A 24413-nucleotide genomic window follows, 5' to 3' on the forward strand; every position below is an offset into this window, starting at 1 on the left:
TTGGCTCCAAGAGGCTCCAAAGGGTCCATCTGGCCATGCCAGGTCACCCATGCTGACAATAAAGTTGTTGTGGAGCTCCCCCATCACTACTACAAGCCTATTCAGGCTTTCACCTGGAGAGAAAAGGCAATCCAGCTGGTGCTTCGCTTCAAGAAGAAGGAGGAGGTGGAGGTGGAAGAGCCACTGGTGGAGAATCTGACCATGATCCTCACATATATGAACAGGGTTTTTGTTCAAGTAGTTGTGGAGGCAAAGAAAGTCAAATGCAGAGATCGCACACTTGATTGGCACAGTCTGACATTCGACAACTACTTATTGATAGAATATTTCATGCAGCACCATGAACCAGCCCAGGTGAGGAATTATAGATGCAACAATGACCACAACATCAACCACACCAGCATTTCAGAGGTTAGTAAGTGTTTCGATTTCCTTGCAACCTTTTGCTGCCATTCACATACTTATACCACAGACTGGGTTCACCATGAGCACGCCCTGGGTGAGATGTGGTATGGGAGCTGGACTCAGTTTGAAATGGATGAGAAGATGAAGACTGTGGATGTGGTGTGGGAACTGATTGATGTGATGGTGGACTTCTATGATCCAGTGGAGGATGAGGACCCTGACTGTAAGCACAGGGATACTGTCTTTCCCCATCTACTGAATTCAAACTTCAAACAGTCAGATACACGTACAAGGAACATCTACAAGGCAATGCTGCAGATAAAGGCAAGGGAAAGGCGCAGGGAGAGGGAGATGATGGCATTGGAGGAGGTCATTGCAGTGGTGGGGTGAGTAGCAAGCGCAAGGGACGTGATAAGGGAAAGAGATGAGAGGGAGGGACTGTGAATCAGTGCAGAGCCTCTCAGAGGCTGAAAGATAAGCATAAGCAAAAGTCCCCCATGCCATTGCCCTCTGGATCTGACCACTCTTCAATGGATGTCTAAGGCATTAAAGATCTCATTTGTACACATATATATATTAATGTACTTGATACATGTCTCCATCGATTGTCCATCAGACACAGAAGTGGGATCATAGATGTCAAATACTAATGGCCTTCACAGGCTGTTCTGCACATGTACATGTAAATGCTGCTGCCAGAAGTACTTGGATTTCTCCCTGAGATTTTCCTGGAACTGGCAGTCTCTATTCATTAGACTAGAGATTTACAAGTGTTTCCATTCCCATTCAGCGAAGATACTTGACCAACGAAAAGTCATGTCAAGTCCCATCACACTACAATGAATACACTAGATCAGATGCTGGTGCAACCTGAAGCAACAGTGACATGCATTGTACACTATTTGAAGTTTGGCAGTCTTGGGGTCTGTCATGCAATTGACAAGGAGGTGGGATTTATGGTGTTTCACATTCCACTGGCACTTGCAATGACTCCAGAAGCTACTATCACTATGTGGTCCAGTGGATGACCCTCTTTCCATTGAAATGGGCTGCGCATGAGAGGAGAAGATGAGGTTAATCCACCACATGTCATTGATTGGTCTTCGGTTGACAGAAATATATGATACATGTGCTACTGATCAAAGGCCTCATTAACGTGGGACCAATGTCACACACCAAAGGTGTTTGGTGAGGTGGACATGGATGTAGCTGATGAATGGAGGTGAAGACCATAGCCCTCATGTGAAGAAGGACAGCCAGCAATGTTGGCAGTCATCCCTCGCACAAGAACAAGTTGTCAATAGCAAAGAAAAAGGAGGAGGCAGGTTAAGTGCCAATAAAGTTCTTAAGTGCCTGTGTATGGCATTCTGGTTTTTGACATATCTCCACCAGTTCTGCAGACACCGAAACCATTCCCACACTCGCTTGTAGTGCTCAGCCACGCGATCCTACCTTCCAGGATTGGAAAGGATTTGCACACTCCACACATTTCTACAGCACTCCCTCCAAAAGACACTCATTTTGCTAATTCTTCTGATATGGCTGCCTCCACATCAGTCATTTCGCTTGTCCCCTTTGCTAGGGACCATGGCTACATATATCTACCAGGAGTTCCTACCAGCTTCCGTCCTGAAGCATCCTGGTACATCCTGCCCTCATCTGCCCCCTCTCAGCACATCCAGCTTGGACAGCATGTTCTTTTTGTCAGTATGACCTCCAGGAGGACGTTCTTTGGTCACCTCAGGTCTGTCATTCGCTTGGAAAGGTCTTATGTGGTTGTTTCAGTCTCTCCAGTCCAAGAAGCATATGGATCCTTCCTCCCTGCCCCCTGCAATGTCTTCATACCAGTCTGGTCCATCATTCTTCCAAAATTGCAACAGCTACAGTATAATCTACTGTTCTCCACTCTCCCTGATCGCATCCATGATGAGTATGATGCACATCTTGCCTCCTTGTTGCAAGATACAGCAGAAGATGCTCCCCCTTCATCCTCTCTTCCAACAGAGCCTCATTCATGAAGTTTTTATTTGCTTCACTGAGAGGATGGTTTGGGGGGGAAAGTTGTGATCCCCTATGCTCCTGTCACCCCACAGACCCCCAAAGCTTGACCCCTGTTGACATCTGACTCACCCTGTCTGCTTTTGGATGTACTGTATCAGCATCAGATCAGCACTGCCTCTCTGTCATCCCACCTTGGCCTAGAAGCAATCTCTTCAAGATGTGACATGCACAGCCTCCCCCTAATGTGATTCCAGTGCACTTTCCCAGTACCTGACATTGCTTGACTCATACTGTGACATTCTGACTGTCTTTGACTTACCTATTGCCAATACTTACCAATCTTTTGACTTTGCTTACTGATTCTTTGCTTTTTGGCTTACTTATCCTTACCAATGCTTTCCAAGATGATTACCCATCACTTACATTCCTTACTCATCAGTTACCAATCACTTACCAAGTGTTTGCACCTTGTTTTCCATAGGCAACACCCCTGTACTGTATATAAGTCACTGTACTTAGGTAGCAAAAAAAAAAAAAAGACATCAGAGAGCCCCTCTTGCTTGCAATTTATCATCTCTCAGTAAATCATTCATCAGCTTCGATAGTTGAGACTTTATTAAGGGTCTAGCTATCATCTACTTCACTTATCATCATCTATCATCCATATACTTCGCTCCAAGCCCCCCCTGAGCTCAGTACAGCTTAGGACATTGAATTAAGTCACCATCCATCCTTCTGTAGGCTGACAGCAGTCTACTCTATCACTTTCTATCACATTCTTGCTCCCTCTTTGTCAGGAGCACCCCCAACCCTCAGCAGTCATCTTTGAGTGTTGTAGCTCGCAAAAACCCTCCCAAAGAACAGGTTCTACCATCTAGGTACCGCATAGGCACACCACCACTTGCTTTCATTGTCTTTTGTGTTGGTTTTGGTTGGTTTTCACCACTAAACCTCACTTTGACTCACAGTGGAAGGGGAGTAGAACCACTGGATGAACTACTAGTATGATGGTGGTGGCGTTTACCGGACATCACACTTGAATGAGTGGGTGGCACCATATCCTATGTTCAATGTGTTAGTGGATGGGTTGGGTCAAAATCATGTTGGAGCTAAGCATACCTTTTCTCCATCCTGAAGATGTGCCACATCGTGCAAGATTGGGCGATCAAACATGCTACTTGATGTCGTAGAAACCACTCCCTTGGAGAAAAAAAGAGTGGATGGCTCAGAAATCATCGTGCTCCGAGGTACAACCAGCGTCGAGACTGTAGAACCAGGGAGAGAAGCACTCAAGCCAGCCTGAGATGTCTGCTGTTCGTGGGCAGGTGGGCTCGAGCAGAGCTTCTCTCGAAATTCTTCAGATTCTTCCCATTGATTCACAGGTACAATGATGAATAACATGAACTGTTTTGATTTAAAAACCTTCGCTTTTGATCCTTTCCGATTGCTGTCATGGAGACAGTCACCATAAAAGTATGCCGTTGGGCTCGAATGTCTGGAAAGGTCAACCCATTTACTGTCACACACGAAGAATTCCTCCTCTCGCCAGGGAAACTGTGGGCAGTAATCTTTGATGCGTGGTACCAAAATGCCAAGTGCTATGGCTGAAAGTTTGTGCACAGTTCTCAGTGTGTCAATGTCTTTCAGCCCCTCACAGATACTCTATTGAACTCAATTAACACTGCTCATACAATCTGAATCGAGCAAAACTTACCCCGACATTGTTTGCTCACAGATTCTTCTTTTTGCCCCCAGCTTCAAAGACTGCCCATATTTCTAAGGAGATTGTCTCTGCAGGAGGCAGATTGTGAGCCATGCATGCCCAATGTTCATGTTGAGCTGCATAATGCACATGCTGTGCACTATAACCAGTGGAGCCAGGTGGCAGCGCAATCATGTGGCCCGATGCAGCATTTGCTGGAGGGTTTGCTGGCCAAGGGACATTCTGCCAAGCAGATGGCACTTGGACACTCAGACCAGCAGGGGAAAACTTGGAGTTGTGATGAGCAGTTGGCATTGGTGGTGGAGGCATCAGCATTGCCAAGTTGCCAAGGTTTGGAGCAGCATTTGACATGGCCATGGCGGCAGGGGGGTTGACCAAAGCTATGAATAAGTTGAGTTTAGCAGCAAGTCTGAATGCACAGATTGGACATACCTCACGACTGTGCAGCACTTATGGACTGACGTATGTACTGTGGATCAGGTAATGCTGAGGATGTATGAGTCCAAGCCCAATGAACAGAGCAGAACATATGTACCATTGGTGTTTTGTGCCCAAGCTATGGTGGCAGGTTTGTTCTTGTACCACCTATGACACACTTCACAGACAAATTTACTGGGCTGAGCAGGATCATAGGTGGCAACATAGAGGCAAGGCTCGCCCTTGCATATCAGAGCTTGGCACCAAGACCACTGGCAGATCCTGTCTTCTTTTGTGAATGCATCCTCAGTAAACTGAGTAACGAGGTTTGAAACAGATGCTTGCATGGGGGAAGGATCACAAGTTAATGAAGATACTGAGTGAATGGGCGAGAACGATGGTAAACAGGTTAAGTACAATCCACCAGATGATGACCAGCTGGTATCCTGGTCGATGGAACCACTGGCACACACAAGGCCTGACCATAAAAATGTAACAAACTTCCTTCATTAGCTAGTTTGTCATGAGATAAATTCTGGGCACTTACTTCAGTCAAGATGGAATCAGACAATGAAATATGCAAGGATGTTTCATGCAGTGGCCCTAGCATTGACCTTAAGTGTAGCAGACGGCTGATGGACTTTAGAATGGGTCCTCGAATGGATTTGGAAGCCTACCTGTAGGTTTCAGAGGAACACGACCATACCTTGAGGACACAGGGGGTTAAATCGAGTGACAGAATCCACGGTAAAAGGTCGTATTCACAACCTTGAGGCATGGTTTGTCTTGAATGGTCACACAAAAGAGTAGGACAAGAACCCAATTCATTGAGCATCGGACAAGGGCAGCCCATCGAAGCAGCATGAGGAGATAGACACACGGTGAATGTGCCCATTGCAGAAGGTTGAACAGAGAGCCTAAGTGATCAGCTGTCCATACACATGTCTGTAATACTTGTGATCACAATGACTTGCACATGTCTGCAATGCTTGCGATTGCAACACTATAACACAGCTTTGGTACGTCTTAACACATCATCAGGAGATCTTAAGAGTCAGGGTGAACTGACTACTGTGGAAACCCTTCAGCTTACAGTGTGCCATTCTCATGTCTACCCTCTCAAAGAATCAGAATAAACCTACTTGTAAGTGCTAGTTCTCCCAGCAATATGACAATGTATTACTCATGACCTACAGAACCCCTTGACCAAATCGAGCCCCACATCAGGCAACTGTGGAAAGCCCACCTGACAGATAAGGAGATTGTTTCCAAAATCTGCAAACATATCGATACGAGTGTCTATGGTATTGGGTGAGGTTTTCTTTGAAAGGGAGTGACTTGTGACTCACTGATAATCTCAGCCTCACCAAGTTTCAGGAAATTTGAAAGCAGCTTGGACTACTTCGCACCCGCCAACAGGGACACACCTGTGAGAGTATCCAAGATGTCATGGTTGAGATGCAGAAAATGTACCCCAATGCAGGGGTACGTGAGATGATTGGGCTGCTCTTTCATGAGCACAGTATGGCTGTCTCAAGGTAAGCAAACCATGACCAATTGTCCGCTCACTTGCAGAATGCTGATGAGAAATTGGCATGTAGAAGCATGATCCAAGAGTATTTTGTTACCTATGAACCCCACTTATTGAAGAGCTGCAAAGCCAATCCTTTTCAGTGTCGCCATTTCTGGGCAGCCGGTGTAAACGATATATGGGCTGTGGACCAGCACGACAAGTGGTTGCATTTCAGCCTCACACTACACACTGGCATCAAACCTTTTTCAGGCTGTATCCTCTGGACCAGGGTTTGGCACTCCAATCGCAACCCACAGCTCATCCTCTCTTATTACCTCGATACTGTCGAAGAATTCAGCTGTAAGTTCCATGCATATGTTCCTATTTTTGCTCAAATTCACAGTCCATAAGACATTCCCATGATCACTCAAAGTGATCCAGGTACCGAAAACTTCGGAATTGCGAACACACAAACTCTACTGCGGCAGATGCATGATCCAGCTCTTGAGGGCTACATTCAGCACTGGTGGATGCATACAAAGAAGAATATCAAGCCAGAGATAGCCTGGTCCCAGCTCCGCTGCCATTTCTCCCCAGGTTTTGAATCTCTACTTGATATGGGTGTAGATTCTGGCTGGTATGACCCCAACAACATGCTACAGCTGTAAGTATGCCATTCATGCCTGTCCCTGTATGTATTCAAAGTGACCCCATCCACAGCATGGTTTTTCAATGGGTATTCATCCCTTGGCTCCAAGTTGAGCTAAACAACTATCAAGACCGCATCAATAACAGCTGAAAGTGTTGCAACAAAAGAAAGGTTTTGCCTCATGGAATCCCGGAACTCATCTATACATGCCTAGAGGACTATGGGGCGTTGAATTTCAAAGCATGTCCTAACTATCTTGTAGCTTACATTTCAATGCTAACCTACTATGTATTTGTGCGTGATGTAGATAATGGTTTCTCCAGACACCATTGAACAAGTGTGACAATTGTACATCAATACCAACCACATCGTGTTTGACCTTGTGCCCCCTTCTCTCAAAGTGTTCATCGAAGCATGTTACTTTCAATTGGGCAGCCCTTCTGTTGGACGCACCTCCACATGGACTGTCTACTGCAATATCCTGGACCTAATGTGGCACTGTGAGGGAGTGCCTGCCATTCTGACAGCAATGGAAGACCATCTTGATGCAGCTTCCGAGGAATTGAATCTCCTGCCAGGCCTCCATGCTCTCCACAAAGTGGAGGGTTATATGGGTGGCATTGCAAATGGACTGGGCCTTCGTAAGTGTTTGCTTCATAATCCAAACAGCAATCCTTTCTGATTCCTGTTCATTTCAGAGGCCAGCCATCTACAGACAATGGATGCTCTGAACATTGATGAGCCTGATATCTACAATGAGATTGATGCCACTCCTCCACTTCTAGTGGCTCAGTTTTCTTCAGAGGAGGAGGATGATGAGGCAGATGAGGAGGACATTGATGCCAGTCTGTGAATGTAGCCTATCTCACATCTTCCTTACGAGCTAGTTTGTCAATTTGGTGGCTGGTAGTCTCCCCATCTTACACAATTGCATCGTTATCGTCTTGTGGTGTCCGGAATGAAAACCTCATGTAGTACTTTTACATATGAGAGTGGTTAAGATCGCACAACCTCAAGCATTCACACAACATGTGCTGGTCGTGTGGCGTCGTTCTTCGATTGGCGAGGTTAACCCTTGGGAGTATAACTGTATTGATGTCTTTGTTGAGAAAGCAACTTACTTTCTCGAGAGCGGTTCACTAGGTGCCTTGCACTCATTCTTATCCATCCCATTTCTTGGAATGCCTGGTGAATTCTGGTACATAAAGTGGTGCGATGGCGAGCTCTTGGCATTCAACATCTACATGGCCAACTCAGAACACTGCTGGGCTCTTGTTGGTGGTGATGGTGGTGCCCGTGTTTATGGGTCTGAGGACTGGTATGTTGTTCATACAACCTGATCTCGAATATGAGTACTAAAACACAGTCCATAGTCTGTTTATTGCATGCGGCCATCAGACATGAGCCTTCCCACTTGCGATCCAATGTAAAACAAGCTCTGAAGCTAGCCGTGTTGCAAAAACTCTTCAAGCCATTGTAGATACACTTCCACACAATGCAGACTACATGCAGATACTTGCAGCATTCGACATTCCATGTGTACAGATGTTACTGGAAGATGAAAGTAGTTTTTATGCGATTGTCATTGGTTTGCCCCCTGGTATTCATCGCACAGTGTGAGTCTTTAATCTCATACTATGTAGTTTGTAGCTTGATTTCATTCAGCGAGAGTGCAACTCGTGCTGAAGGGTCATTTAAATACCATGTACAAAGGGAAACTACTTTGTTTTGGACTGCATTAGCCTTCATGATCATCAAAGGAGTCCCACAATGCATGCCACCCATGTTGACGCATGACCAGATAGGTGAAAGTCCCCCTCCGGCCACAGCCAATTCTTTGGCTGAACAGCTCCATTGCTTGCTATCCATTTCACCTCAATCTCAACAAACTACCTCAATGCCTTCACATGCTTCTATGTCATCATCTGACCTGACCTTTTTGCATACCTCATCTACATCTCACTCCTCCACTCTGACATCAACTGTCTCATCTAGGTCAGAGGCCACGATCTCTCCCATCATTTATAGTCATGTCCATAATCTTTGTGGCATTGTTTCCAGCAATTATTATCCAACCTCGACTTCATGCATCCGGAACCTTGCTCACCCACTTGGTGACCTAGCAGTTTGCTATCTTGCATCCCATGGATATGGCGCTGGGGACGTCAAATGTATTATCCAGGCGCATGAGCATGTGCATAACAACAAAGATCTGGTTATTTTTCTTGCTGGCCAGGGTATGTCTGTTAGTGAAGCAAGATTTTTGTTGTGGCTTGTAGATCTATGGGATATTGGGCTTAGATAAAACTCTATGCTACTGTTTTGTAAATGACCATCGAATCTATCGCTATAGCATGTGAACCTATGGTAATGGAACTTCGGATGTTGGCACAATGACGAGTGGACATCTATCAACAGCACAATGGTGATTGGGGTCTCACTGAAAGTTTTTTTCAAAAGTAGTAAGTGCTCAGGCATTCAGTGCTGAGTTCAAAAATTATGTGGCATGAGTGTCTGGCTTTCCATACATTACAAATCCCCTTGTTGATGCTGCCATGGACTACATCAACAACATGCTGCAGCTCTTGACAGACAATTGGATCGACATCAGTGACTACTTCCTCAGTGCATCTCTGGATGAAGTGAATATTTTCCTCAAGCATCAGGAGCCAGTGAAGCAGATTTGGGTGCAGTGTTGGCTGATGAAGTACTGGGATGGGCAGAGATAGGTGTTTGTTTTTTTTTTTCAATATACAAATGTACCCCCCCCTGCATATCTTTTCAAGTCCCCCCCCCCCTTTATACAAATATGTACATAATAAAATGTACATGACTATGACTAGCTTCCTTTTGACAATGGAAGTTATTTTTCTACATGAGTGTGAAACAATTGTAAGAACATATATTTGTACACCATGAAATCTGAATGTTCAGGCTCAGAGAAGGCCCCTAGTTGTAAGCTGGTGCTGATAGTCAATCCACATCTCCTCTGCAATGTTGTCACACCTATTATCAGCCCTTCTCCTCTCTGCAGCATCTGCTGGTCCATCACCAAGGCTTCCAATACCATCACCCTCTCCTATGTCCATGGCAAGTTCAGGGTCAAAGAACTCTTCTGGATCATAGCACCATATGAAATTGTGGAGGGCACAGAGAGCAGCAGGTACTTGAGTTTGGATGTGGATGCTATATTCAGGGGGAATTTGAAGAATCCTCCACCTGTGTTTTATAACACCAAATATCTGTTCAATGGCATTTCTGAGTCCAGCATGGCAAAGGTTGAATAACTCTCTGTTTTGAGGTCTATAAAATAGAAGTTACAGGTACACTGAGCAGGATGGAATAGCAACTTACCTTAATCCAGCCTGGCACCACTCTTTCAGATGGTAATGAACACCTTGATAGGGAACCAGAAGTGCATCACAGGTCCCAAACCCTGCATCTGCAAGAAGGTACTTCCCAGGTGGCATGTGCAAGTGATTCCTGTGTGCATCATGCCACATGGTTGCATCTGCAGTTGACCCATCAAAGCCAGTGAGGGCATATGTGAAGAAGAAGTCAAAATCACAGATGAAGAGACAGTTTTGAGATAGGTAGCCCTTCCAGTTCCTCATGTAAGGCTGGTCCTCAGCAGCAGTGAATGCTCAAATATGAGTGCCATCAACTGCACCAATACAATCCTGGAAAAATTGGAAGCATGGGTCACTAGTAATCATAGTTGATATGGGAGTGTTGTTGGTGGGGAATTGCACTTGGGATGCATAGAATTGTCCCCCAGAAAATAAAGCCAACATTGCTTTGAAATATCTAAAAAATTGTGAGAGAAATATCAGACAGTCCAATGAACTCCTTACCTAGTGATGGTCCCTGGTGAGTGTTGGAACCTCTCAGAAACATGCTGGGATGACAACCCAGTAACACAGGTGTAGAGGAATATCCCAAGTTGTTCCTCCACAGAAATTCCATTGTGAGAAGGCACAAAACCATGATGGGTGAGCACCTGCATCAGGTGATCCAAAACCCCATGGCTGATGCCAAGGCAAGTCTGTATCCTGTCTGGATGACCATTCAGGAGCTCTAGCATCCACCCCTCACCAGTCAGGATTGAGGTATGGTAGGGGATTGGTTCTGAGTCAGAATGAAAAAGGAGGTCATAGAGGCATAGCACCTGGATCATCACTGCTACTACAAGTGCAGCAAGACAGTGATGATGGTGCTGGAGCTGCTGTGCTTCAAGATCCATAGCAGAGTTGTTTGATCTGTTATCACAATGTTATCTATTGAACTACAAGTTGTGTTGTTGTCTTATATAATCATCACATGACTACATTACTGAAGCAGAAGCCCGAAACTTGGACTTCACATTCACATGGGCATGCACACCTTATATAATCATCACATGACTACATTGCTGAAGTTGAAGTCAAAAACTTTAACTTTGACTTTGGAGGGTGAATGGCACCTGGGGTTGTGTATCTGGCCATCTTGGATGGCCAAACAGTGCGTGGGTATGGGGTCATGTGACCATCATGCCTGTAGTGCATCTGGCTGTCCAAGATGGCCACACTGCATGGAGGTGGGCATGGGGATATGGTCACATGACAATGGTGCAAACCCTCTGACTTTTGGCATGCCAAAATGATCAGAGATGAGGGATCATTTCAAAGAAATATGCAACAGTGAGTATTTCATGCATTCCATTCATGATCAGTGATATCCATTGATTATGTAGGTGAACTTCCATCTGAAGAGCAGTCTCTTCAAATGGAACAATGGGGTTTGGCACCTGTTCTGCATTGAAATTACTGGTATGGGCATGAGTTTAAGCTGATGCTCCATTGACCTTGATAATTTTAGTCCTGCATGCCTTACATGCAGTGGTATCTCACTACTGTGGGAACACCACTCCCAGCAACATGCCCTTTGATGCCACCCTCAATAGGCACCTTGTGTGGGCTGCAAATACCATTGCAAGAGAATTGGGCACAACTGCAAGGAACCAGTATGGTGCAGCCTGTCAGGGCCTTCAACTTGTTAATATGCTCAATTTCATGGAAGTCATTTGATATCTGTGTTCCACCTTTGAAAATTGTCCTGAGCCATTCATTGGCAGCCAATTACACCCATCTCACCAGTCTGTGGTAGAGATGGGTATCCTCTACTTGGAATGCTGGATTGAGGTGGCCTCTGTACACCTGAAGTAGACTGCTGATATTGTGGGATTGCCCATGCATTGGTTTGCAAACCTAGCAATGGACTTGGTAGGCTTTGCATCAATTTTTCACAATGTGGGACTGATACATATTCCTTCAGAATCAGCTTAATAGCTTGATTTTGGTGACAGTGTCATGCACAGGTTATACTCCTCCCCTCCCAGCATGCTACTATGTGTACCTCAGACACCAACATGATGGGGTTAACTTCTGCCATCATATGCAGCTAATTCCCCTTAGTGTGTTTTGCATCATCAACAATATCAGCACCATCATCCCACATTGGACCCCACATGCAGCTGATCCCCATTCCAACTTTACATCCCCTTGGTGGCTATATTGTTCTGAGGAATACCAAGTGGATTCCCAAAGATTACAAGGCAAGGAGTTGTTTTCTGCAGCCAGGGATTTCTTTAAGGTATGCCACTTATACTCATTGCTGCAGATAGTTGATGATGGCCCAGGGCTTGTGGCCATTGCCTGAGGTGCCAATCACAGACCATTTTGATGGCCATATCAAGGAGCAGGTCAAATACTACATCAAAAATATTTCAAAATATGCTGATCTTGTCAACACTTGGGTCAAGAAATCAACCATTTCTATGCTAGGTGGTGGGCATTGCACAGGTTGTTGGGCATGCCACTTCAATAGTTTACCTGCTTTCAACTGTTCAGATGGTTGTATATACATTACTGCACATGTTGCTAATTTATGAGATCTCACCCATTCACATGATGTCTGAACCCCCACCCATCCACATGATGTCTGACAACCTGCCCATCTGCATGATGCCATGAGTAGTTTTACTTTTGTTGCAGTTTATGATGCACACCCTTTGGCTCTGAGTACCCACCCATCTATGATGTTTAAGCACCTATCCATCTGCAAAATCTCTGAAATGCTGCCTGTCTGAAGTTTGAGAGCCAGCATATCCTAATTAAATATGAGATCTGCATTGCCTACTAAATCTTACATTAAATTTTGCAGCATCAAATCAACAGTTCTCCAGTTGCAACTGGTGTAGGTAGTAGGTCATCCATCCACATTGATTGACACATAGGAACATGCACCAACTGTTGTACATTGGCACACATGTACAGTGGCTCAAAGAACTGTCTGCATGGTTGTATGTTTTACATTAGTTATGACTAAATGCAATAACCCCTAACCCTAGCCCTAAACTGTGGAAAGCTGGAGCACCATGCTCCCATGGATTTCAGACTTCAGTGAATTGCATTCTGCATTTGGGAGTTTGGCATTTGAGAACCTCAAGTACCATGAATTACATATTCAACTTCAATAAATTACACTTCAGACTTGAGAGTTTTGCATTTCAGACTTGGGAGTTTTATGTTTCTGACTTGGGAGTTTTGTGTTTTGGACTTGGGAGTTTTGCACATTTTTCTAGGTAGTTCCATGCACTGTCCTTCGCATATTGTACTAAGTATGTATTGTGAAGAACAAATAAGAATATTGTCTATATTGTGCATGCAAGCAATAGCCAAGCAAGAGTCACAAGAGATGTAACTGAATCAAATGCCACAAATACAAACCTTCTGACATAGCAAGGCCATGTTGTGAAAGGTGAAGAGCAAATACATGGTCAGTTAATGTGGCATCATATGCCCATATAATAGCATCAATGGCTTCATGCATATAGCTATGAGTGGAAAGATATCATGACACTTGAGCACTGAGCTTCTCAGAATAAATTTCAATGACCATGTTTCCAGTGAAGTAGTAGCAGCTTTTGGTGATCCCTCTCAGCATCTGTATGTGGGTGTATATAATTGGGCTTGCACATCATCCAGATCCTTGAGCTGAGGTTAACATGAGCATTTGGATATCAATGAAAGCGATCCTCACTTATATCCATTGGTTGTCCACACACTTGGCAAGGTGCAGGTGCAGGCCACATTGGTACAGGGCCAAAGAGAGGATTTGCTGTTGCTGAGTGACTTGCTGTGCTCACATGAGCACTGGGCCCTGAAGCTTCCACATGAAGGACATCATTGAACATATTCACTAATTCATCAGCATCAGCATCTTCAGGGCTTCATGGTCAGCATGCAAGTGTCAGGGGGGGATGACACTTTACCAGTGGAATCAGCTATGACACTCATTTTAGTTATCAGTGGTGGTATTTGATCCTCAATGCCCTTTGCCAACATCCACATCATTGCCCTGCAAAGGGTGTTGGTCTGCTGCCATTTTGCCCAATGAAATGAACTCCCTGCACACACAGCTGCTTCTCTAGTGTGGGATTGAGTGAATGAGTCAGGGATGTTTCATAGGAAGAGATGGTGCTTACTCAGTGTGATGGATCCCAGTAGGATTTCCAACAACAACTGCATAGCAATCATTTGTTGAGTGTTTGATAAGGTTCTGAATCACTAGTGAGGTACTGAGGACATTGAGCAATTCTTGTGTGGTTGGTTCAGGTAGGAGGGGTCCCAAGATGGTCTTCAGTGTTTTCTTGACAAGTTCAGCCTCATCCATGACTGGTTGCAGACATGGTCCTGCTCAAATAGTTCCACCCCAATCTCCACATTACTTTTGCTAAAGATGTCCATGCCCCCACCAACAGATCTGAAAGAATGTAATTGGATTAGAAACTTGCAATGGCTACAGAGGTAAACTTATGGATGAATAAGAATCTGGGGGACCATTAACAGAGTCATGCTCCCTGTCATCATGTTAATCAGTCTTTGTGGTGGGCAGTGTTGAGGACTTACCTTGATAGTCAGATATATAAGCTAGACTGTCTGTTTTCATGTATTGGACATGTTGCATGAAAATGAGAAACTGCAATATGAAATGTGTTGTGGTCAGGTTCAAGGAGTGAAGAATATTGAACATTGTGGATGAACTTCATGAACTTGCTATCTCTACATTCAGTCTTCTCTTCAAGAAGATATGCTGTGACCACAGAGCTGGCACTAGTGGACAGCCCCTTTGATGTAGTCAAATAAATGAGTGCAAGTCCAGCTTCCACAAAACACAAGTGAGGAATGTTAGCAATCCAGGCAGGTCTGGATAGATCCACTGCATCACAAATAGCATGATTGATGTACTCATAAGTCATCTGCAGGAGGGATTTAGCCCAGTAGACTATGTTCACTTCCTGAAAGAGCAAAGGAAGTTCTTGAGCAAGCACATAGTGTTTGTATTGTTTATTAGCACTGTTGCCTCCATGGTAAGGCCACTTCAGTACTACCAGGTGCCTTGGAAGGGAGCCTAGGTGAGATGGTGCCATGGGATTGAGGAGAAGGTATGCATGATGAGCAGTTTTGAAGCCCCCAACCCCAAGGAGAGAACATGAGGATGTATCAAAGTGGAGCTGGCCACCGAATGACTTTGCATGATTGAGCAAAAAGGCATGCTTGTCAGTGTCATCATGGATTTCTTCAAGGTGGAGAGTTGGAATTGGGTAGAAGATGATGCTATCTAATTTTGTCCTCATCATGGGGGTTTTCCCAGCCTAAACTGAGCTATTCCCAGAGGATCATCCAAACCACCCAATAGACCACTGTAAGAGTTGTCCAATATGAGATGCTCTTTGAATCATATAAATGAGTGGTTTTCATGCTCTAGAATAGTAGTACTATTGCTCTCTAACATAGAAAAAAAAGACTTCACAGCATGACTTCCTAATTAGGAAGATGGGTGAAGGCATAGGCAGCAGTGGCATAGGCACTGACTTTGAGCAAACCTGTTTTTTTGAAAACCACTCATTTAATTCCACATATCTAATCTAGTCACTCCTTGCTGGTTTGTCCTTATCAATGCCTTGACAAAGAGTGGGTTGGAGATTCCCCAACATTGCCTGGAGATTCCCCAGCATCCCTTGGGGAGTCCCCAGAGTGGCATGGAGAATCCCCAGCATGGCCTGGAGAATCCCCAGAGTGGCTTGGAGATTCCCCAACATTGTCTGGAGATTCCCCAGCATTCCTTGGAGAATCCCCAGAGTGGCTTGGAGAATCCCCAGAGTGGGTGGGAGAATCTCCAGAGTGAGTTGGAGAATCCACAGCATGGCCTGGAGAATTCCCAGCATTCCTTGGAGAATCCCCAGAGTGGGTGGGAGAATCCCCAGCATTGCCTGGACAATCCCCAAAGTGGGTTGGAGATTCCCCAACATTGCCTGGTGAATTCCCAGAGTGAGCTGGAGAATCCCCAGCATTCCTTGGAGAATTCCCAGAGTGGGTGGGAGAATCCCTAGCAATGCCTGGTGAATCCCCAGTATAATTCCCTCCACAGTCAAATATGTGGTTGGAGACTCTGCATGTCTGTGCCTGGGCAATTGCCATGACCAAGTAAATACTACTCACTCCATCAGATGTCACCACACTCTCCTCAGTGGTCTATGGCCATGCTATTTTACATATTGTATAGAGTGCTCTGATCAGATTCCAGGGAATAGGTACTTGATATGACACACCCCTGTCAGCAGCATGGAAACTCCAAATCACTTTGATTGCTCCTTCATGCTGTTATGGTGATCTATTTGAAATTGGGGGGGGGTTCCCATGATCCTCTTGGAATAAGTCTGTTTGTGCTGGGGAAACCCTCGGGATCCCCTGGGAACAGGTCTATTTAGGCTGGGGGACAGCAGTCCAAGCCACTGTGTAGTCCTTCTTTACAATAAATACTGCAGCCATGTGGCAATCAAGGACATTGAATACATTCACTGATCAATGCCAAACTTGGAGGTGTTTATATGATTCAAAGAGCATCCCATGTTGGACAACTCTTACAGTGGTCTATTGGGTGGTTCAGATGATCCTCTGGGAATAGCTCAGTTTAGGCTGGGGAAACCCCCATGATGACCTGGGAACAGGTCCATTTATGCTGGGGAAATCTCCAGGATGCCCAGGGATCAGGTACATTTGGACTGGGGAAGCCCCCAGGATGTCCAGGAAACTGGTCCATTTGGACTAGGGAAATCCCCAGGATGCCCAGGAAACAGGACCATTTGCACTGGAGAAATCCCCAGGATGCCCAGGAAACAGGACCATTTAGGCTGGGGAATCCCCCAGGATGCCCTGTGAACAGGACCATTTAGGCTGGAGAATCCCCAAAGATGACCTGGGAACAGGTCCATTTAGGCTGGAGAATCCCCCAGGATACACTGTGAACAGGTCCATTTAGGCTGGAGAATCCCCCAGGATGCCCAGGAAATAGGTCTATTAACCCACTGGGGAAAGCCCCATTTGGACCCCAGGCACTCTATTATAGATGTAATAATCCTGGAGAAAGTCCATGTCTGACACCTTGCTCTGGAGAATCTTCAGCAGTTGCTGGGAATACTCAGGTGGTCAACACCTATTAGGTGGATACATCTATAAGAATATATGAACCTAATAGGTCCCCTGGGGGGGGGGGGGTGACTGAAGTGTGACCTTCACCAGGGTGATGGAAGCAAGTTCAGGTGCAGTTGCACATGCATCAATATCTTTCATTCCTTTGCAAATGCTCTATTATGATAGGTACAGTTAGAGTTAGACAGATCATTCTACCTATACATTACATTGAATGAAACTTACCCCAAATGGAGTAGCATGCATATGACCTTTTTGAGGACCACCCTCATGCAAGGCTGAAATCTCTAAGGATATTGTTTCAGAGGGAGGAGGCTGATACACTTGGTTCATCCAATGATCTTGTTGTGCATGGTAGAGGGCATGCTGTTGCTGTTGTACTTGGCTCAAAACATTGCACTCTCCCAGATGGATCTGAGCCATGTCACAAGGGACTTGCCATGCTGATGGTACATGAATATCAGGACTGCTGCAATGTCCAGGCACCCAAGATTTGAAGCCTTGCTTCTGGATAATCAATGCTACTAATCCCTCCAGTGTGGTAAGCATACTTGATGCAGTGTTGGGGGAGGCTTGTGGCTTTGCAATTCCTGTGTTCATCCATGAGTGAGCAATGGCTAGGACAGGAGGAGGATCAGAGCCTGAAAGACAAGTGCATTAGCAAGTGATTGATACACAAACAATATTATCACATACAGCTGTGTCGCACATCAGACACAGAGCACCATATCACTTGTGGGTCTGGGACACTGGTCAGCACACTTGGGCATGCTGCAGCAATAATCTTATCAGTATGAATGTACCACCTATGAGCATGATCATTCATTACCATTGTGAACATATGTTGCTGGCAGTTTGGCCTTGTACCTATCACAACAAGGTTGACATACAAACCTACCAGGCTTGCCAATGTTGATAGTTGCAATGTAGTGCCTTGGTGCTCCTTTGGGTATAATGGCACCACATGCTAGACATTCACAAACACAATATTCATGGCAATAGCATCTTCAGTGAATTGTGAGAGAAATACAGGGTTGGATGAAGACATCATGGAGCAAAGTATGTACTCAATGTAAGAAGATACAGTGTGCTTTCCTTGACTTAAATACATGAATGACAAGCAGTACCAGGTGATGGATCATGGCATCAGCATACTAGGGGGTACCCCACAGATGTGACTGTCATCTCTGTGGGTAATGTGGTCCCATAGAATCATCATCAATGCTGCAATGGATGGGGTAAGGTAGGTAACTTGCCATTGCAGTGTCATCAACTAACCTGCTGCTGTAATTGGCCTGGGGGGAGATTGAGATGTTTCAAGTTTGGGTTTGAGGAATCATTTGGAAACCTCCTGGTAATATGAAAATGGAAATCAAGGTGAGCCAATGGTAGCAAGTAAGAACACCACTTACCACTCTGCTCACACTACTGTATGGAAATCAAGTTGGAAGAACATACAACTGACCATTGTGCAACCACAATGTTGGAAATCAAGTTGAAAGAATGTGCAACTGACCAACCTGCAACTGCAAGGTTGGCAATCAAGTCAGAGGAATGCACAACTGACCACCCTGCAACTGCAATGCTGGAAATTGAGTCAGAGGAATGCACAGGTGACTCACCCTGAAACTGCAATGTTGGCAATCAAGTCAGAGGAATGCATAAATTACCACCCTGTGACTGCAACATGGGCAAATGACTTAGAGGAAGAGTGAGATTGAGGGAAAGAGATGGCCACAAGATTATCTGATCATCTGAACATGTGATCACATTTATGCATTATGTTTAGATATTATGTTTGTCAAGTGAATACATGTTGTAATGAAGCCTTGGAGTGCTATCAAGCAGGACTGTGTCAGAAGTATTAGAACAATTGTCCTCCTCTCCTCCTCCAAGATTTTGGTCACCACATGCTCAACTGGAATGCCAAATCAGTGGAAACCTCTGCATATGTATCCAGCTCACCAGCTCCATTTTGACTGACACAGCTGCTTGCACAGCACCTCTCAAGCAGATTGAACCACACATCCACTGCATGTGGAAAGCCCACCATACAGACAAGGAAATTTTGCAGGAGGTGCACAGGTATATCAACACTAACCAGTATGGGATCAGGTCAGTGCATTTATTTGATCTCAAGCATATTTTAATGCTGACAAAATACATCTTAGGCTAATGAAGCTGAGAGCAATCCATGAGAGTCTTGGCTTGCAGGGCACATGTCAGCAAGACCACTTGCCAGAATCTATCCAGGAGGCTATGGTGGAACTATGACAGACCTATCCAAACACTGGAACACATGAGATGATCAGCCTACTTTTTTCACAAAAAGCAGATGTAGGAATGATCATTCTCACTAGTCCAACCTTTCATACACCTAATATCTGAGAAAATGAGCTGAAGCATCATTCATGATTACTTTCTTACATATGAACCCACACTCATTCAGCAGCACAAGACTCACTGCCTGAGACATTGTCATTCTGGGCTGCCAGTGTTAATGATATTTGGGCTGTGGACCAACATGACAAGTGGCTTCACTTCAGACTTGTGCTACATACTGCCATTGAACCATTTTCTGGGAAAATATTATGGAGCTGTGTCTGGCACTCAAACTGTAACCCACAACTGATCTTAACATATTTCCTAGATGATGTCAAAGAACTTGGCCATAAGTTATCTTCTTTCTGGCACTGAGTACTAATTTCCACAATCCTCATAGATATTCCATTAGTAACTTAAAGCAATCCTGGCACCCAAAAATTTTGGCATTGCAAAATGCTCAGTTCATGCTTTGACAGTGGCATGATGCAAAGCTCATTGGCACACATCAACACAGATGGATGTGACACAAGAAAAATATTACACCTGAAATCATGTGGTTGCAGCTTTGGTGTTGGTTTACCCCTGGATTTGAAGCAATTTTAGAACAGGGTGCAAAAGAGGGGTGGTACAACATTGATAACACACTCAAACGGTATCTATATATTTTGCTGTGTAGTGTTCAGCTGACAGTGTTGGACTAGGCTTGTCTTTCATTGGCTATTCATCCCATGGCTTCAAGAAGAATTGCTGGCCTACAAGGACCATGTAAATAATACAGCAAAACATCATGACCATAACACTTCAGGTAACCATTTTTCATAAGCATTTAGGCTGAATAGTTTCTCCAAACCATCCAGCCTAATAGCCTCCCAGACCAAGGTCTGCCCAGGGACATCTGGTCATGTCCCAGGGCTATGCAGATTTTTAGGCCCTGGGACAGATGGGATTTCCCACATAGCCATCCATTCAAATGCAATTATTTGGGATGTCCCAAGACTGCCTTGGGTGACTGGGGTCCCTGCTCCTGAAAGTGCAGCTTATATTAGCATTGAAATAGCTGCAGAAATCCTAGCCCCCTTGCTACTCTGACAGATTTAATCCACAAAGTATCCTTTGACCTATACATCCCCTCCCATCACACCATGCATAGTAGTATACAATAGTACTTTTCATGTGCATCTTTGCAATGTGATTCTGCTGTATTGGGACATCTCACTAGTTGCCAGGGAGATGACCCACCTGGGCCTCCACATTTGCCTTGAAAATTGCAATAATAAATTCAATCAATTTGTGTCTATACCTCATGCAATTTGTACTGTATGAAGGAAGAAGTGAATGGTTTTTGAACACTTGTGTGACAAGCCAATATCTCAAAGCCCTCCACATAGAACATGGTGTTGGTCACCTTTGCAACACCATCTGCAGAGGGCAGAATGTCCCAGATGAGCCTCTGATGTTGTCATGGGGCATTGTGCTGGTCTGCAAAGGTAACTTAGGAGGATGTGCCTCTGAGGCTGGGATGGGACATCCCACTGACTTTCATAAGGGGATTTGGGATGTCCCACAGCAGCCTCCAAGGCTACCTTGGGACATCCCACCCTCCCCTTTGCCAACCAGTGGGATGTCCCACAACAGCCTCTAAGGCTACATTGGGACATCCCACTGTTCCCTCTGCCATAGGCTTGGGGCCTATCAAGGGCAACATTCCCATTTCATTTCAGTTACACTGGCCTTAACACTACATGATTCATTTTTTTCTCCCCTTGTCACCATCTCTGTCAATTTAAGTAAGTACTGACTGACTTCTTTTGTTTCCAGGATGAATGTAGCTAGCATTCACCCTAATAATCTAAACTGTCTGCCCAGCTCCAGTCTTGAAAGTGCCTACTATAAAAGGAAATTCAAAAAAGCACCTACTATATATGGTAATTGCACAACTCATCAATGACTTGTGCAGGCAAAAAATTGCAAAAAATCACACAGCCACTGAAAGCTATGTATAGCCACTACAAGTGCCTACCATATATAGACAAAAGCTGTGTATAGCCACAAAAGCACCTACCATATAAGGAAACAGGTTTTATATATCACAGGTGCCACTTGGCATCATCACACCAGTGAAGACATGAGGAGGGGCAAGATGATACTTGCAACTGCTGCTCATGCCATAAATCAAAACCCAAAAAAGATGAGTGGTGTTGAGAAAAGGGTGAAGCAATGTTGTGGATCAAAAAGAAAATCAACCATTTGGTGGTAATTTGGTTGCCACCTGTCCAGTGCATGCATTCATGAAGACATGAGCTTAACATACATGTTTTTATGGACAATCTTATAGCAAATATTCCTTACTAGCAGTACACTGTACTAATCTGCTACTAATATCCTTGAGCATTGTCGTCTACTGTGACAGCAAGCTCATGCATGTCAGCAAGTACCTAGCATCATATATATCTTAGAATGTACAAGTTCCACATTGAACTGACCAGCTGTGATTGAATCATGAATGTAAGTGTATTCCAGAGGGTCCAGTGTGACTATGATACTGAAGAGCATAGTTTGGAGAGAATTTCTTGCCATCACCCTCCTGAATGCCTCCAGTTCTTGAAGCAGCTTCATATTGGCTGCCTCTGCTGCCTCACATTGTTCACATTCCAGTTTCACAGTTTCATCAGCTGCCTTTGCATTCTCTTCTGCCACCTTGGGTTACTTACATTCCCATTTCACAGTTTTGTCAGCTGCCTTTGCACTCTTTTCTGCCACCTCACATTGCACACATTCCCACTTCACAGCTTCCTCCACAGCCTAATAATCCAAACTGTCTGCCCAGTTCCAGTCTCAAAAGCACCTACTATAAAAGGAAATTCAAAAAAGTGCCTATTATATATGGTAATTGCACAATTCATCAATGACTTGTGCAGGGAAAAAATTGCAAAAAATCACACAGCCACTGAAAGCTGTGTATAGCCACCAAAAGCGCCTACCATATATAGACAAAAGCCATGTATAGCCACAAAAGCACCTACCATATAAGGAAACAGGTTTTATATAGCACAAGGCAACTACACAACTCATTGATGAGTTGCAATGGCCTGACACCAAAAAAACCACACTGCCACCAAAAGCTGTGTATAGCCACACAAGTGCCTACCATATATGGAAACAAGCTGTGCAATGCCCAAGGCAACTATGCAACTCATCGCCGAGTTGCAATGACCTGACACCAAAAAAAATCAGCCTGCCACCAAAAGCTGTGTATAGCCACTGAAAGCACCTACCATATATGGGTGAAAGCTGTGTATAGCCACAAAAGTGCCTACCATATATAGAAACAAGCTGTGCATTGCCCAATGCCACTGCATACTTCATTGATGAGTTGCAATGGTCTGACACCAAAAAAAATCACACTGCCATTGAAAGCTGTGTATAGCCACTGAAAAAAATTACTCTGCCATGCAAAGCACCTACCATGTATAGATAACAACTCTGCATAGCCACAGATAGCCAGTATATATAGCATCCATTGTGAGAAAGGTATTTCTTTCCTCTTTCCCTCCCTTCATTTTCTTTCATCTGATCTCTCCCATTACCATCATCACACAGTAGCATGGCTTACACCTGCAGCACCTGTAGAGCAGAGTTTGACAACAAAAATCTACACAACACTCACAACAAAAAATGTGTCAGAGTATCAACCTTTACTGCACCTGATGGACAGCAGGTTACAGTGCACAGGACAGGCAGTCTATTCTTATGCTACTGATCTGAGCCATCCTGCCCTAAACCAACAGGGTATTCAACCACAGATGCCTTGAAAGCACACATGAAGAGGGCCAAGTCCACTTGGTTAGGCCCAGAAAGAAAGGTAAATCAAAGCATTCAACATTCAATTGCAACTGAGCAAACATGTACAAACAGAGTCAAATGTCATCCTCATCATATAATACTACTGCTTCTGGCCATTCCAGTGCCATGGCCTCTTCAACTAGCACCATGTCTGCACAACTCATTGATGAGTTGTGCAATCAAGGATCAGTAAATGCTGGTTTGGTAGTTTGACCAGTGGTCTTGACACCACAACACAGGCCCCAGCTGGGGATATCAACATGCATTCCCCATCAGCAGAGTCTTCAGCTAGCAGCACAGACAGGGTAAGCTCACCCACCTTTGCACAACTCATCAATGACTTATGCAAGCCATTGCAGCATGGACATGGATCCATAGCATCTCCCAATTCAGTGCAAGTGGGGTCTCCAGTCCCAGAGTTCATTCAAGACATTTCTTTCAAAGTAAGATTAAAAGAATTTGGCAAGCTCATACTACAAGCCTGATCTCATGGTCACAGTCTCTGCTTCCATCCAAAAAAAACATACAAACCACTCAACCAGCCCAGTCACAGCTGTCTACTGTGGGTGGCCTCATCTACTACCCATATCTCAGCACACTCCACCTGGCTGTCAACAAAGAATTTCTCTGCCTTGTATGCACAAGTTGCAAGATCACCATTCCCAGAACCAATGTGACCAACCACATTGCCACCAATCATTCCATCATGAACATGGATCAGATCCAGCTCAATGGTGCCTTGTCAGAAACCAATGTCACTTCTGTTCTCCCCACAGAAATCAGAGGACCATGAGACATTGTCCAAGGGCTGGCAGTCTGGGATGCATTTTCATGTGACCACTGTCCAAAAATCTACACAACAGAGCAGAAAATACAGGACCATCACCAACAAGAACACAAGAATATCACAGCACCACGAGCATGGAGGATGTGCAGAGCTCAAAGCATGAATGCACAGGGCTATGGCACACATTGTATCCTCTGGGAAGTCAAAGAGCTAGCAGT

General features: G+C 44.7%; 6 protein-coding genes across 6 annotated transcripts; 3 read left to right on the top strand and 3 right to left on the bottom strand.

Annotated features, from left to right (window-relative positions):
- Nucleotides 1-534: 534 nt before the first annotated feature.
- On the top strand, nucleotides 535-2423 carry F5J12DRAFT_899049 (uncharacterized protein; the record flags this gene model as incomplete). The annotated part of the gene is made up of 3 exons (XM_051748149.1): nucleotides 535-628; nucleotides 682-791; nucleotides 1806-2423. 3 exons carry the CDS (start codon nucleotides 535-537, stop codon nucleotides 2421-2423), a joined length of 822 nt encoding a protein of 273 aa, XP_051594312.1.
- A 1712-nt stretch (nucleotides 2424-4135) lies between these two features.
- F5J12DRAFT_787428 (uncharacterized protein) lies at nucleotides 4136-4893 on the bottom strand (the record flags this gene model as incomplete). The annotated part of the gene is made up of 3 exons (XM_051743642.1): nucleotides 4136-4509; nucleotides 4592-4615; nucleotides 4665-4893. 3 exons carry the CDS (start codon nucleotides 4891-4893, stop codon nucleotides 4136-4138), a joined length of 627 nt encoding a protein of 208 aa, XP_051594313.1.
- A 618-nt stretch (nucleotides 4894-5511) lies between these two features.
- F5J12DRAFT_907889 (uncharacterized protein) lies at nucleotides 5512-7446 on the top strand (the record flags this gene model as incomplete). Its single annotated transcript, XM_051748985.1, has 8 exons — nucleotides 5512-5565; nucleotides 5763-5850; nucleotides 6471-6723; nucleotides 6780-6816; nucleotides 6862-6948; nucleotides 7016-7047; nucleotides 7144-7349; nucleotides 7409-7446. 8 exons carry the CDS (start codon nucleotides 5512-5514, stop codon nucleotides 7444-7446), a joined length of 795 nt encoding a protein of 264 aa, XP_051594314.1.
- Nucleotides 7447-11624: 4178 nt separating this feature from the next.
- On the top strand, nucleotides 11625-12835 carry F5J12DRAFT_787430 (uncharacterized protein; the record flags this gene model as incomplete). The annotated part of the gene is made up of 6 exons (XM_051743643.1): nucleotides 11625-11765; nucleotides 11808-11897; nucleotides 12022-12160; nucleotides 12221-12339; nucleotides 12371-12533; nucleotides 12741-12835. 6 exons carry the CDS (start codon nucleotides 11625-11627, stop codon nucleotides 12833-12835), a joined length of 747 nt encoding a protein of 248 aa, XP_051594315.1.
- Nucleotides 12836-14755: 1920 nt separating this feature from the next.
- Nucleotides 14756-15082, bottom strand: F5J12DRAFT_690814 (uncharacterized protein; the record flags this gene model as incomplete). The annotated part of the gene is made up of 1 exon (XM_051740380.1): nucleotides 14756-15082. A coding segment is annotated over one exon (327 nt), but the record flags the coding sequence as incomplete, so codon positions are not given.
- Nucleotides 15083-17429: 2347 nt separating this feature from the next.
- On the bottom strand, nucleotides 17430-18903 carry F5J12DRAFT_787431 (uncharacterized protein; the record flags this gene model as incomplete). The annotated part of the gene is made up of 7 exons (XM_051743644.1): nucleotides 17430-17438; nucleotides 17466-17881; nucleotides 17937-18046; nucleotides 18135-18207; nucleotides 18519-18535; nucleotides 18757-18825; nucleotides 18863-18903. The coding sequence occupies 7 exons, from the start codon at nucleotides 18901-18903 to the stop codon at nucleotides 17430-17432; spliced, it is 735 nt and encodes a 244-aa protein (XP_051594317.1).
- Between the last annotated feature and the right edge of the window lie 5510 nt (nucleotides 18904-24413).

Source organism: Pisolithus orientalis (assembly GCF_024613125.1).
Source record: "Pisolithus orientalis strain OTSU chromosome Unknown F5J12scaffold_110, whole genome shotgun sequence".
Lineage (NCBI taxonomy): Eukaryota > Fungi > Basidiomycota > Agaricomycetes > Boletales > Pisolithaceae > Pisolithus > Pisolithus orientalis.